This window comes from Corvus cornix, chromosome 1A (assembly GCF_000738735.6).
Source record: "Corvus cornix cornix isolate S_Up_H32 chromosome 1A, ASM73873v5, whole genome shotgun sequence".
NCBI classification, from domain to species: domain Eukaryota; kingdom Metazoa; phylum Chordata; class Aves; order Passeriformes; family Corvidae; genus Corvus; species Corvus cornix.
This window is the reverse complement of record NC_047057.1, coordinates 22,220,310-22,236,016: the sequence shown is the minus strand read 5'-3', so window position 1 is coordinate 22,236,016 and position 15,707 is coordinate 22,220,310. Positions and strand designations below refer to the sequence as shown.

General features: G+C 43.7%; 1 protein-coding gene across 1 annotated transcript; it reads left to right on the top strand.

The window, feature by feature from the left end:
• Positions 1–301: 301 nt before the first annotated feature.
• On the top strand, positions 302–15,272 carry WNT16 (Wnt family member 16). Its single transcript, XM_039570339.1, has 4 exons — positions 302–708; positions 807–1,054; positions 2,971–3,257; positions 9,754–15,272. Exons 1-4 carry the CDS (start codon positions 323–325, stop codon positions 10,216–10,218), a joined length of 1,386 nt encoding a protein of 461 aa, XP_039426273.1. The 5' UTR covers positions 302–322; the 3' UTR covers positions 10,219–15,272.
• The last annotated feature ends 435 nt before the right edge of the window (positions 15,273–15,707 follow it).

Genomic DNA, 15,707 nt, shown 5'->3' with positions numbered 1-15,707 from the left:
CAGACCTACGGGTTCCTCTGCCCGCAGTTCCGCTCTGCCGCACCCGGACCCCGCTACACCCCTCGCAGCCGCTCTCGGTGGCTCACAGCCCGAGAGGCAGCACCGCAGGGGCGCGGCCGGGCGCAGCGGTGCGGAGGGGTGCGGAGCCGTGCGGAGCGGTGCGGAGCCGTGCGGAGGGGTGCGGAGGGGTGCGGAGCCGTGCGGAGGGGTGCGGAGCGGTGCGGAGCGGTGCGGAGCGGTGCGGAGGGGTGCTTTGTGCAGAGGAGCCCCCGCCGCGCCCCCGCCCAGCCCGCCCCGGCCCGCCCCGGCCCCCGGGCGGCCAATGCACGGGCGGGGAGGCACGGCCGGGGAAGGAGCCGGGGAAAGCATCAATCCCAACTTTCTCACCTTGAAGGGAACCGAGCGCTCCCGATGTGTCCCCTCCTGCCGCCCTCCCTGCCAGCCCAGCCTCCCCAGGAGGGCCGTCCGACGGCCCGGGCTCGCCGCGCCAGCTGCCCGCTGTCCCTCGAGGGGGGGAAACCCGAGTAGGGGGGTGCCGCTGGGGTGCAGTCCCCTCGGTCCCTGCTGCCGGGGCCGGGCCGCGGGCAGGGGCGGCTGCGCGGCGGGGCTTGATGCGGCTGCCATGGGGCGCGGGGCTCCCCTCGGACCGTGCCTGCTGCGGACACTGCTGCTGCTCGCCCTCTGCCCCGCCGCCGGCAGCACCTGGATGTGAGTAGCCGGGCGCGGGGTCGGGGTGGGAGGGCTGCGCGGAGCCCGTCCCCTCGTGTCCGTCGGGGCCCGGCGCTGACGGGGGGCTGCCTCTGCAGTTGGCTGGGCATCGCCGCGGCCGGCGGGCCCGAGAAGCCGGGCTGCGCCAGCCCTCTGCTGAGCCGCCGGCAGCAGGACCTGTGCGAGCAGAAGCCGGAGCTGGTGCCCGCGATCCGGGAGGGAGCGCGCCTGGGCCTCCAGGAGTGCCGCAGCCAGTTCCGACACGAGCGCTGGGACTGCCGCTCGCCGCCCGCCGCCCGCCGCGGGACCGCCGCCCCCACCGCCTTCGGGCAGCAGCTCAGCAGCGGTGAGTGACCGCCCCGGCGGGGCCGCTGCCGGCACGGCGGGGCGGGGGACCGGGGCTGCCCAGCTGCTCTGGGTGTGCGTGGCCACGGAGCCCCGCGGGGCGGCGACGGGCACCGTCCATGCGTCCCGTCGGCAGAGCCGGGCACAGCCGGGACGGGCGGGCACCGCAGCCGTCCTGGGAGGTACCGCAGGCACACGGAACGCACCCAGCAATCGAAACCTGCCCTTGTGCTTGCAACGTTGTTGTTGCTTCTTGTGATTTTTGCATCGTTCGTCCGTGGATGATACTGCCCTAGGTAGATCCACTTAACTATGTTGAAATGTTGCTCTTAGACTTACTTAGGCTGGGTTTATGCCCTTGTGTCATAGTTACTAAATGAGTGGGCTTACAACATAATATTTCGAAAAGGTCACTTGCAGGTAAAAAAGTCTGCTCAAGGCACCAAATACAATGTAAAATGCCTTAAAATGTATCATATGTGCCAACTTACGTGGTATTGACCGGCACAGCAAAACCAAAGCTGCTCTTTTTTTGCATAGAATAATTGCTGGAATTTCCACTGAAACAAGGATGGGTTTTTTGTATCAAATGTCACACCAAAAGCTTTCCTGCAAGTTGCAAGGATTCTGCAACTTTATTTTAGCTCCCTGGTCACTGATTGTGTGATGAATGTGACTTCAAGTATTGTGGTACTTCACTTGGTGTTCACACAATCTTCACTTTGTACTAAAACAGTGTAAAACCCTCAAGCATTAATCGTGAAAAGATAAAGTAAGGAATAAAAAGTGATGCATAATCCAAAAAGGAAAGGGAAAAAAAGAAAACGAGAGAAGTTTTCCCCACTGTATGGAGCTATATGTATCGTATGTTAGTCCTTCTGTTCAACAGGAAGGACTGTTCCTGAAGACCCATAAATGAGTGGCACTGCTGACCTACAAAGCTTCACTAGTGTGTGCTGTGGAAGCCTTTTATGATGGTACCAGCACCACAGACTAAGAAACAAACAGGAATTTTCCTGTTCATGAGCAGGAACTTGAGAGACTGGAAATGGTTTTCACAGCAGTGAAAATTGGCCCATTTCAGCAAAAATTCAGCTACATTTATTAACCACTCACTGACTTTCAATTTTCTTAGAGTATGCCTTGCTTAACACAGTTTAAAGCTCTGTGCCACATTATACCAGAAGTTTCAGAGAATGGGACAGGTGTAAGAAGCTCAGGCAGGTCCCTCCATGATTCTTCTGAGATATAGTCTAACAAGTAAAGGCCTTTCATGCTGCTGTCTTTCCCATGGCCAGCTTATTCTAGGAAAAGCACATGGCCTCAATCTTTGTGCTAGCCTGATTTCTGCCTGGCTTAAGATTTTTGGGGCTCTTTGCAACCTTTGTGAATTATAACAACATCAATGTTTACTAAATTTAGCATGAGGTAAGTTTTGGCCCTATACCAAAGTAACCTGGGATCATGACAACTTCTCTGAGATTTAAACTAACCTTTTCTTCTTCAAATCAATATTAATAGTGAAAAGCAGAGTGGAGAGTAAGGGGTTTGGAATGTGGTTAGTTTGGGATTTGATTTTTTTTATTTGTTACTAAAACTTAATTGACTTGAAAATTTCTGTGGCAAATAAAGTTCCTAATCAGATTTAGAAAGAAGTTACCAAAAATTGCACGGTATAAGTAGCAAGAAACAGCACCATTAATAGCATGGTCTTATGAGGAGGCCCTGAAGTCATTTTGGGATGTGAACATTCACTGCTTTGAACAAGTTAACGCTACAGACTAAGCTGTGATGACTTTAAACTTGTAACTGTTCTCCTTTAATAATCATCTGTCTTGTAAAGTCCCTGTCTATGGCCCACCCAGGAAGGTAGTCGGAGGGAGTTAGGGAGTAACATTCCCACGCCTTGCTGTGTAGGCACGAAGGAGACCGCGTTCATCTCAGCGGTGACGGCGGCGGGGCTCGTGCACTCAGTGACGCGCTCGTGCAGCGCGGGCAACATGACCGAGTGCTCCTGCGATGTGACCCTGCGGCACGGCGGCTCGGCCACCGAGGGCTGGCACTGGGGCGGCTGCTCGGACGATATCCACTATGGAATGGCCTTCAGCAGGAAGTTCCTGGACGCGCCTTTCAAGAACATCACAGGCAAGAGCGGGAGCGGGCTGGTGGCGATGAACCTGCACAACAACGAGGCTGGGAGGCAGGTAGGTGTCATTCAGATATGGCAGCAGCTGCTTGATCACCTTCATTGGCAAAATGGCATCAGCCAAAGGAGGCGGGTCCTTGGCTGCAGGTATTCATGGGGCCAGTGGCAAGAACAGCAGTAACATCACCAAAGAAAGCATGCGCAAACTCTGAATCAGAGCTGGTTTTAACCAACTAATCTCTGTAGGTTAAAATAAAATCCACAAAGTAAGTAATAGATCTACAGTGCTTAAATAATATATTTATCTTAATTAGATATTTGATATTCAGTTGCAAACTTGAAATAGTACTGTTATTAGCATAATACAATATGATTTTTGTCACTGATTATTCTGTTACTATCATGACCTGCATTTTTAATTCTCTCTAACACTAAAGGAGAAGGCCAGCTGGACACAAGGCCTCATTACTTATCCTCAGTCTGCAGTCCACACCTGAGAGCGCAAGTTTAACATTGTCAGAGGGGAAATCAAGAGTTAATATTTTCTTTAAAAACATGGGATAGAAATGACACCTCCAAAGTAGCTCATTGGTTAGGACATGCATCAAAGTGAAAGGAGACTGACTTTGGATGGTTTTTCTTCAGCCCAAAGGACTTCCAACCCAGGGTTGCTGATGAAAAGTGTGTGTTTTGCTGTGTGGCATTGGATTCTCCTTCCTGTCCTGCAGAGGATTTAAAATGGGGGCAGAAATAGCCTATACAGGGAGATGTGAACCTGTAATCTAGTGCTTGGAGCTTACATCTGGAATGGCAGAGATTTGGATTCTGATTTTTCCTTTAAAATAACTTTCTTTGCTTTACCTTGGAAATTTTAACTTTAATGGCTCTCTCTGGGCCCATAATACTTTTAATCTGTTCTACGTAGTGACACAGCTTTAACTAAAGGGAAAAAAAGAAAGGGAAAACCTCTGGTTTTGACTGCACATATTGATGGACTCCATTGTAACTCCAAAATTTCCTGTAGCTAGAAGCAGCATCAGTGGGTTTAACTGTAATCAACTTTCCTATTTGCATAGACAAGGAATAGCCATAGTAAGTCATCGTAAGAATGATACTGGTATAATTGAAAATTACTTTAATTTGAATTTTTACAGGTAATATGTGTTATTTCTTTTAAGCTAAGTAACTGGAAAAGCAGAAAATCTTTCAGATCTCTTCCAACCCAAACCATTCCTTGATTCTGTGGTACTATGACATAGACCCTTTTCATAACTGAAGTAGATGAAGCAAGCTTTAAACCTAAGTAAATGCTGAGAACAGTTACTGTGAGTTTAATCAGATGCCAGTCAGCTAAATCATCTCCAAGGAAAGGTGACTGGTATCTTGTAGTAGGAAATGTTAATAAGAGGAACAGAAGATTAAATTATTATTTCCTTAAAGAAAGACCAAAGTGTTGTTTATCATGTTTGTAGAGTGAGATAGTTAAGGCAGAAATATATAGTCAGCTTCCATGCATAAATACTTTGTAATTTAATGGCAAAATGTAGGATAAAGCAAATATTTTGATCACTGTCCAGAATGAAAAAGAATGTTTATTGTTGGTACTTGGGATTTCTAGAAACAATATTATCTGAAGTTTTAGCATAACTCTTCCTTTTTGTATTTTCAAATTTTAACTAGGAGATGCGAAAAATGTTGACCTTCATGTTTTGGGGCTTACAAGAAGGATGTTTTGATATCTTATGACCTTTTATAATAAACACTATCATGTATCATTTGGTGTCTTGCAAGAGCAGTCTAACAGGGACAATGCTTCTGTGTTTGTTTGGAGTTAGTAACAGAACTGGTATGTGCAGAATTCTCTTGTTTGTCTCCTGTTTCAGTACAAAATGTTATTTTACACTTCCACATCTCATACGTATCATATCAACATATAAAAATTTTAAAACTGTGTGTCTTTTGAGTTGTCCACCTATCTGACTCTCAGAAGATTCAGATTGCATCCTTATTCTGCTACAAGATAAACATTCATCATCTTAGCACAGCAATTTTCAGTACTTAGATGTGCATATGTGATTTGGGCTCTTCTGCTCCTCATACAAAAGGATGTGGGGAGTCAGGCACTATGGTTTCACTATCATTGTATTAGTATTATTTTACTGCTGGAAAAATTGCTCACTTTTCCACTTGTGGAAATTTATTTGATGTGGGACTTGTGTTCTCACATTGAAAAAGCCTGGCTCATTGGAAAGTTTGTTTTTACTGACATTTGTGGATTGGTAAGAGACTCACCAACAGTTTGGAACTGTTCTTAAGTGCTGCACCTCTGGTAGGACATGCTTGTCTTCATGAATAATCACATTAGTTCTACCAGTGGCTGAAATTGGGACGTTTGATTACACGCATCGGTTCCTATTACAAAACAAGTATTGGCAGTCCTTGTCTCACAGCTGAGAACAGTGCCTGCAAACAGAAAGCTTAATTGGAGATATTAAGCATTAACTGCCATTAGAGGGTATGCAAACCGTGATTCCATTGACACTCTTCTTTGCTGCAAATCAGTCTCTGCTTTCTGCCCATCTGTCTGTTGTAGCCACAGATCCCCACCCTGTGCTGCTCTTTCTGTTAATTGCATTGGATCAGTGAAAGGAAGACAGTTTAAAAATTATCTTTCTCTCAGGTTTATTTTTAAAAAAGAGCAGTGTTCATCCCTGTTCATCACTTAACCCTGCACTCTTGTTGTGCTTGTACCACCAAGACTGAGTGGCAATAGGGCCAAGAGGAATGGCTCAGATGGACTTGTGGATGACCACAGCGTTTGTGGACCCAGATCAGTTCCACACTGATCATTTCTCACAAGCTATCAGTCAGTTCTATAACCCACCTAAGAAAGCCTGTCCCAGCTTGCTCAGAACGACACATCTATCCACTAGGTTTCTGCAACAGTGCTCCTCTGAAGTTCTCCATGAAATTTTGTTTTACAGGGAGAATCCTCTCACTATTTCATGAATAACTGAACAGATTCACCCTATGCATCGAAAGTGTGAAACAGAACACTGGTTGTGGAGTCAGCCTGGAAGTCGTGGTCCCAGTAACTGTGCACCCCAGTCCCTGTGCACTGCTGAGACACAGGTGTGTGCTGCAGCTGTGTCCCACCAGAAGGCCACATTGACTCTACAGGCACCATCTTAGGTTTCCTTGCAACATCAGGAGAAGATGCCTAGTCCCTAAATTTTGCCAGATGTTCAGTTATGGGAGTTTTTTCATTGAAGTTCACATGGCAGACTGAGATCCAACAGCATGTTCTATGGTCAGACAAAGCAAAATCTCACTTCCCTGTGCTGGCAACCCAAAGTATATTGGAGTCCAGGCTGAAAATTTGCCCAACCTAGCAGCTGGGAAGCAACACACTGAATCACATTTGTAGTTCTTGCATTCATCTGATCATCCGTACACTGCTAATGTATGCTGCATTTTTGTATTTTGATATCAGTCTAAGACTTCAACATCAGTTTCTGCTCCTGTTTCAAAACTCTGTCTCCCTCTATTTTTGTTTAATTCATCCTCAGAGAAAGACTCTGAGTATCATCTGCTGGGCTACTTGCCCACATGGAAGTAACTCACCCTTAGCACCTTAGCAGACATGTCCAGAGCTTCCTCTGACAGTTTCTGGATCCTTCTGCCCTTAGTAAGTACCTTACTGTACTGCAGTGAAAACAAGGATTACATACGCACGATATGATTTAAAACTAATTTGAAATTCTAGTTACTTGATGAAAATAGCCAATCATTCAAAACTGGAAAAATACTGTCAAATTCTCTCTAAGTTGTGTGTAAAATTTATCTTTTGATATTGTGTTTCTCTTTTGCTTCACATTTTCATTAGGTCATCTGTCTTCTGACAGACTTTCTGTCCTTGGATTTTAAAATCTCATCTGCCTCAATCACTGTTACATCTTAATGATTAATATTCTGACTATGCAGTGATTTCCTTATTGACAGATTCTTGAGATATGAGCACAAGGTCAAGTCTGTCTATTAAAGAGAAACTAGTCTGTGTAGAAGAGATGGTAAGTATCTACCAGTATTAACTAGCAGTTGATTTGCCATTGAAAGAGTCTGTGTGCTCTGGGGTGAGAGTTTGCTTGTTGCAATGTTCTTATTTCTTCCAGTAGTGCAGAAAAATCTCCAACTGCAAAAGCAGCCCACAGCATGTGGAAGTATCTCCTGTGCAGGTGCATCTCTTCGCCAGGTGTAGTTTGCAAAGGCTAATGGCTGTCCTAGGTCAGGGCATATGCCTGCTCTTTATTGCTAACGTTTTTTGTGAATGTCTTGCGTGTTTGGCTTCCTTAGTAACCTCCACCAACAAATAGGTCCTGTTTATTCACCAGAGATGTGACTCCAAGCAAACATTTTGGTCATGTGTTTAATATTTGTAGAGATTTATGCAAATGCCAGCTCAGGCTTGTGTCAATAGTTTTGGGGCAGAATGTGCCAGGAGGCCTCAATGCCCACTGAAATCAATGGAGTAACCATGCTGGACTCATCCCAAACTTCGGTGACCACAGTCACCACGATGGAAAGTCCCAGTTTAGCACATAGGTTAGAAATAGCTCATTTGATTTACCCTGTGCCTTGACTAGTTTTGGAACTTTTGAGGACAGCATTTGTGCTGCCTGAGCTACCAATATGGAGTCTGGGACTAGAGTTTATTTCTGGTCCTGCAGAGGGCCAGTGGGGCTCGGTAGGATTTCCAGTCTCAGATCTCACTGCAGAATCAAATCTTAGGAACTGGCATAAATGACACTACTTTCTCAGGGGCAACCAGAGGAGGGTGATAGATTTGTCTTCTGTTTTTTTAATTCAGTTTGAGAAAGACAGAAATTGACAGCAGTTAATATTTGTGAAGGCTGTGGGATAAGCGAAGGTTTAGGATGAAATTTAACAAATATTGTGTCATTGGGGTGCTGGGGGTTTTTGTTTTCCCCATGTTTTGCTAAATAGTTGTTCCTCCAAAGAGGATTAATTTGAATATGCATTGGCCTTGATGCACAAGAAGTTTCAAGACAAACTTATTATTAAAATCCACACTCACTGTTTAATTTCCCAATTGCTTTTGATTTGCTTTCCTTTGGGAAAGGTCAGTAAAATGGAAGATTTTGGGCTTTCCACGCTATTAACCAATGGCCCATATGAGTCTACAGGATGGCTCCAGAAGGTACAGTAATGGAAATGTAAAACAAACCAAAAATTATGATATTTTGTCCTTGTGCTACATCTGTACACGTGTGATTTTTCAGTGCCTTTTTCAAACTCTAATGTGAGAGCTGTCACAAGACTAATTGTATGATTTTATACTATGACTATTACATGTTAGAGAAGTAAGTATTGTACTGATTGCTGAGTGTTTGAATCAGTCTCAGATAAAGAAAGTTACTGCTTGTTTTCGGATTTCAGTTATTTGAGGCTTGATCTCCTATAAACTGAGCCAAAATTGTTGTGTGTTACAAAAGCTTAACACAGGCTTCAGATTCCCATTGTTGGTCAGACAGTTACTGTTCAGCCCAGCCCTTGGTTCTGCATGGGCATGGAAAAGTAACTCATCTAAAAGTATTTTAGTGTTGGTAATGACTGTGGAGACCTTGCTAAAACATTGACAATTATAAAAGTAATATGAATGCAACTATCTAACTGTGTTAAATAGAGCCATTATGAAACTGGAAACACTAGGAACCCATACTAGAACTAGTATGCCTAAATTAAAAGAAGAGGGCTGAAGACTATAAGTGAGAAGCACACAAGATTTACTACAGAATACCTGAGTTGAAGACACCTCTGCTAAGCCATGGCGGGTCTTTTGACAGACTTTCTGTGAAGCTCAGAGACGTGGCCATCCTCCTGCTCCTCCAACAGAGTTTGTCCTGAGGTGCCTCCAGGATGTGCTGCTTTGGGTTCTGAGCCACAGTGGTTGCCCAGCCACTGTTGTGTGACCTCAGCCATTCCTGTGGCCTTAGTTACAAACTGGGTTGTGAATGTTTAGTGGTCTTCTTGGTAGCTGTAAGGTACCCTTAAAAGGCAACGCAACTGGGCACTTACTTGCCCAGTAAGTGTTTTCCGGCATAGGAGGGGTGCCGTGACCTGCCCTATCCCTGCTTTCCCCTTCTGCTATTCCCCGCTAGACCCTTTCACCCATAAGAGCCTTCTGCATTCCAGCAGTGGGAGGAGCAACACAGGACATGTCACTTCAGGTATTTAGGATCCTCCAGAATGAAAAGCCATCCAGAAATCACAGCTTTCATTGTTGTGATTCAATGTTGCTACATTATGGCCATTGCAAACTGCAAATGAAGAGCACGTCTGAAGATCATGCCTCTCGTAGTGGGGGTCCAGGATTGGAAACCTGGTTCCTAACATGTGCTCTGACTTCCCTGTTATGGAAATGGCAATGGCAGCTGTAATATCAAATACTTTGAGACCTCTGTGTTACCGATGTCAGGCAGCATTACTAATGAATGAAAGACCGCATCCAAATGTTGTTCTCCCTTTACTTTCAGGCTGTAGCAAAGCTGATGTCTGTGGATTGCCGTTGTCATGGTGTTTCTGGATCCTGTGCTGTGAAAACTTGTTGGAAAACCATGTCCTCCTTTGAAAAGGTTGGCCGGTTTTTAAAGGATAAGTATGAAAACAGCATACAAATATCAGACAGACTGAAAAAAAAGCTACGCAGAAAAGAGAAAAGCCAGAGAAAAATACCAATTGGGAAAGAGGACCTGCTTTATGTGAACAAATCACCCAATTACTGTGTCGAAGACCAAAAATTGGGGATCCCTGGAACTCAGGGAAGAGAATGTAACCGCACCTCGCAGGGACCTGACGGCTGTAACCTGCTGTGCTGTGGGCGCGGGTACAACACCCACGTTGTCAGGCACGTGGAAAGGTGCGAGTGCAAGTTTGTCTGGTGCTGCTACGTGCGCTGCAGGAGGTGTGAGACCATGACTGATGTGCACACCTGCAAGTAAGATGAAGTACAGGAAACATGGCCAAACCATCCACCCTGTGTGGTGCACACAGCTCCCGCAGGCGCAGCAATCACAGTTACCATGTGGGATTTCAGAGGGATCAGCCTCAGGGGGAACAGGTACTGCTGGACAACGGGTAGTCCAAGCATGCGGCGACTGAAACAACAGCTGAGTAAACATCAGGCTGCATGAGGGGACAGCTTAAAGAGCAAAAAGGACTCCTGATGACATGTTTGAACGTGTCACTCCATGAGCAGGGACAGATGCTAAACTTTTCAAGTATTTAAGAGCCACAACATCCTGAAGATCCATGTGGTGGGTAGGTACAGTGGAAAAATCTCAAGATCTCATTAGCCAGAGACTGAAGAGTTAAAAGAGTCCGTAAGACACATTAGATATAGTCCTTATGTCTGTGCTTTTAAAACTGGGACGAGATGGATCCACTAGATAGTTCATTTCTGCTGACTTCAGAAAAACCCACAAAGATAGGGAAAGAGTTCAGCTGTTGACCACGAAGCATTTGCTTTGCAGGCGTTCGGAAATCTGCGTCTGGAACTGAGGAACGTGTGTGACTGCAGAGAGCTCAGCAGTGTCTGCCTGGAAAGGGAAGGTCAAGCTGTGCCCAGGGGAGAGAGGCAGAAGCACAGCTTGGTGAATGTGAATGGGGTGCCAAATAGCAACCTTGGGATTTTTAACAGGCTGTCCTTCAAATACACAAGGGTCAGGCCTGAGAAGGGACAGAAACAGAGTTTGATATTTGAAGGAAATAAAACCCCCTGCAGGCATTTCCTCAGTATGTGAGCACACATTTTGTGAGTCAGCTGGTCATCACCCCACTCTTGAATTCTATGCAATAACCTGCCACATTCAACCATCTCACTGGTGGTTCAACATCATTATCAAAATTAACCACATGAGATTTAGCCCAAAGGAATCTGCCATAAAGCAAAGGATTTTTTAAAACATATTTTCTTTATAGAATCAGCAGCTAGAATTTTTCATTAGGTTGCATCCTCAGTAAGTTCAATGCACAATGTAATTTATGGATTGGCTCACAACACTAAAATATTTAAACTGTTAATGATAACATTTTCTCTGCCTCCATATGTTGGCTTGATTTTATTTTACATCTGTGAAAGGTTGTTTATTTTTATGCAGTGATTTAATGCCTGGCTTAAAAAGCATCATGTGAAAGGATTACTGTTGTTTAATTGTGCAAAGAACTATTTTTGATAAGACAAGAAAGTTTATATTTTGTAAATATTTAAATTATGGAAGCTATGTTAAAGGTTTCCAAAACTAATGTGATAAGACTACAGCTCTTGAGATTTGTTGGTTAGATATTTGTTAATATTGTAGTAGCCTTTAATTGATTTTTATTTGCATGTGCTGGGGGAAATTAGTCAGAGAACTGCATAAATGTTGGGGTTTTTTACCATCAGGGTGGTTATAACTGATGCAGTTACTATACACTGATGAGAAACTTACTGTGATTTTCTAAATGGTCAGTTAATTAGTATTCTGCATACTTTCTTTTTGATTATTCTCTTAAATGCATTTTACAAACACTGAAATCCCAGCTCCAGCAGTAAGTACTCCCACTGAAATCAAGGGAACTTGGAAGGGTTTGCAACCCCTTAACTTCTTCCATACTAACAGCCAGTTTTTAGAAACTTGGATAGTTTGGCTGAGGCTTTCAAAGTTACTTTGAAGAATCAATTTCCTAGCTGTCAATTATTTTCCCAGGAAAGATGGTGACCAGATTCTGAACTGTCTTTATTGAATGTGTAGGTCAGGAAGAAGGAAAACCTTCTGTGTTGTGGTATTTCACTGCCTTATGTGGATTATTTTAGGAACATCAGTTCAGCAACAATGAAGTCCTTTATCTGCTGGTTCTATTTGGACCTTTACTCCACATTTGGCCAGTCCATACCCATTGGTCTGACCAAATTATTACCTTGAGACCACAAAAGCTGCTGTCTGTGGGAAAGGTGCTCAGCATGCCAGTAAGGCACTGTCACAGGATGTTTCAACACCTTCTCTGTGAAAACTTGGATAGGGAGGACACATTATGGTGGAAAACCCTGAAGAGACAGTTGTGACCCCAGGTTGTTTCAGTCTTCCAGCAGTGAAAGTAAACCTACAAGTTCTTCAGGCTGTGCCACAGGACTGATTGGCAGCATGGATGGGAGATGACTAAACAGCACTAAGTTCAGACAGAATGGTATCATACTGAGACCATGCTTGGGATAATACAATTTTGACCATTTAAATAACCTTGAAATATTACTTGAGCTCAGCAGTTTGTTGGCTTTTGGGTTTTTTTTTCCTGTTTGCTGATTGTTCCATAAATACAATGCTAAGAAACACTCTAAACCTCTTGCACTGTAGTGCAAGATCAGCAAGAGGAACAGAATTAATTAGCTGCTTTGGCTGCCTTCAGGGATCAGAAACTTCCCAGAGGATGGAGTGATTTCTGTGCATTTTACATAGTAGACAATTAGTTGGACTATTACAGTGCTCTGTACTGATGCCTACTGATCTCTCCAACGCCCTGAAACAAAGTTTTCATATCTGCATTCTTCAAATGATAATAAAGAGACTGTGTTAATTTTATTAACTAATATACTACAAAACTTAACACAAGGTGCAGTTATCTACATGGTGGGTTAGGTCCTTTTGAGGCATCTATGAGGACTAAGATATAAAAGTAATAAATCAAGACCTCCACCAAGTTTTTCAATGGGATGATTCAGCTGCCAAGATCTGGGAACTTGACGCTGTACTGATAAAAACAATGCTGAAATATTCAAGGCTGAAAAGGATAACTAGAGAAGACTGCTGGAGCATTTGGTAGGAAAAAAACATTTGCAAGCTATGTTCCACAGAAGATAGCACTCTCTTCCACTACCATCCATCAAGCTCAAAGAGGAAACACAATTCCTCCTCAGCTTGGAGTGCCTTTTTTCATGGTTTTGCATGAGCCTGTAGCTATATCATGCTATGGACAACACCATAAGAAAGGAACAGACCTTTGAGGCAACAGGTGATTACAGATTTAGAGATTATAGCAATTGAAATGCAAGATTAAATGAACTGGTTTGCATGTTCTAGAGAGGGGAACATAGGGCTAGGAAGAATGTAAAAAGATACCCAAGTGGAGAGTCATCCATTTTTAACTTGCAGAAAAGTAATTGTTAATTTTCAGCTAAGAAGATTTGGATGGCACATGAGCCAATCTAGCTAGATGGACAGTTAAGCATAGGAAGAGATATCTGAGGAATCTGTTTCAACCTGAGTCTATGAGGGATGCCTTAGATCTTTGTAAAGTTGAAAGGGCTAACTACAGAGGCAGAAAGGAGGAATTAAAAGTGGCTTTAAACTAATGTTATCAGAAATGCAAAGAAACATTGCAAGTAGAGCATGTTCTCTCTTGCCATTCTTCACTTTTTCACCCCCAGGGAGGCAGGAGCAGGACACAGCTGAGCTCAGGTGTTTGTGCCCTGCTGGCCTGTTGCTCAGAGGGTGAGAAACAGGGTCCCTTGTATTCCTTGTACAGCATCAGGAGCCACTGACACCCCACGATATCACTGCACAGGTCAAGAGCTATTCTCACACCTGAGGCTGAAGCAGGAAAAGTTCCCATCTAGCCTCAAAGGTTTCTTCAAGTTTCTTTTGCAGGCCAGTTGTATTAAGATTAGGCTATGGCCTTACAGCCTTAAAACTGAAGAGGATTTCATCAATAAAAAGTCCTTTGCTTAGTCTCCACCTTAGCCATGACCCAAGTCAGGTAGGGAGGGACTGCAGCCCTTCCCATCCTTACACAGGAAAGTCAGTCAGCACTTATGATGGCAATTTCCCGTTCTGAAATTACCCACCTGGCCTCTAATTTTATTAATACACCTATTCTTGAAAAACACTCAGACTGCAGAAAACCCAAACAGTTCAGGAGACATTACATACACATCAAGCATTTAGCAGTCACTTCAATGTTTGAGGAAACTAAGTGCCACAGTAAGACCTCTGGAAAGCAAAACATGCTGAGCAAAATAAAAGCTTTTTCCAAACTGGCAACCAGGAAACTAAGGCTGTAAAGGGGTCTGTTTTTTCCAGAGGAAAAAAGAAGAAGTTGGATCATGAAAGACACTAGGAAAAACTGAAGACACATGAAAAACTGAAGAGACCCCCTTCAGTTTCTTTCTCAGGACTCCTGTTAATTCATATAAAGCACCACTAATAAAGCAGTTGAGAGCTGTGGTTTACACCGAAGTCATCTTCAGCTGCCTTGAATCCCAGCTGGGTGTTCCTTGGTCAAAATTTAGTTGAAACCTTCTTGTGTCCTTCCCCCTTCTCTTCTCACAGGTTGTGGGGTATGTCTACCTCAAAACGTAAAGCTTTCTCTTCCCTTCCCTTGCTGCTCGGTTCTTAACAAGTCTGCAAGATGCTACAAATGTTCCCATCACCTTATATAGGAAAATATGGATCCTGGAGCTTTGTCACACACAGGTATTCATGTACAAACACCTTCATTGTTGCAACTGATTTCCTACCACCAGCTGGAGAGGCCAGAATAGTCATCTTTGTGCTTGGCAACTCAAATGAAATGCAGATAGATTACCAGAAAGCCTCGCTGATAAAATTCAGAGAGTTCACCTCAGCAGCAGGATACTGTAACCTGCCCACTCAAGGCAGAGAGGGCATGGCCAGATCTTGCAGCAAGTGAATAGGTCATGACGATGGACAACAGCAAGGATACCCCATTTGTGTGGCCATTCCAGTACAACTTTTAAATATCTGACCAGAGTCCTATTTAATATGATAGCATACAGCTGTGAGGACATGCCTTAGAGAGTAAGAGGAATATTTCCAAAAAAATTTTAAGAATCAAGTTATTTAAGATGTAACAAAAATAATCCTACCATTTTATTGTTTTAAAATTGTTTAAAAGGTTTTTTGCAGACTTTAAAAGGTTTTTGCAACTTTAAGGGGTTAAGAGAATCATGATATATTTACTCAACTTGGATAGCTAATAAAGGCACATATTCTCCATTTAATTTTGTAGAGGAACTCTGAACTTTTTGATTTGAAGATGAAATATTCATTGGCATTCAAAGCCAAAAGAATGAAGACAAGTGTAGTCCAGGGAAACTACTAATGCAGCCAAATAGGGTTTCTTCCTCTTAAGACCCTGCTGAGTAACTTCAAAATTATTTTGATGTTATTCTGGATAGCAGCGTAGCCAATACTGGCATATACACCAACGGAACTGTATTTCTGTGAAAATTCCAGGACTTACACTGTTAGTTTTTCACAACAGCCTTAAGTAATGAAATAGAATTTCAAACTGATTAGAAAAGGGGATTTTACTTCAATGAAAAAATACATACAATTTTAACACATTCTCCTACACAGGAAAATCTGGAAGATTTAACAAAAGCAGTTTCACTGTGTCAGGTGCATTTTATGGAAGTTTTACATGAATATTGATG

Coding starts and splice junctions, on each gene's coding strand:
- WNT16 (XM_039570339.1), top strand. CDS start 323: ATGCACGGGCGGGGAGGCACGGCCGGGGAAGGAGCCGGGGAAAGCATC. Junction 709..806: donor GCCGCCGGCAGCACCTGGAT/GTGAGTAGCCGG, acceptor CTGCCTCTGCAG/TTGGCTGGGCATCGCCGCGG. Junction 3,258..9,753: donor ACAACGAGGCTGGGAGGCAG/GTAGGTGTCATT, acceptor CTTTACTTTCAG/GCTGTAGCAAAGCTGATGTC.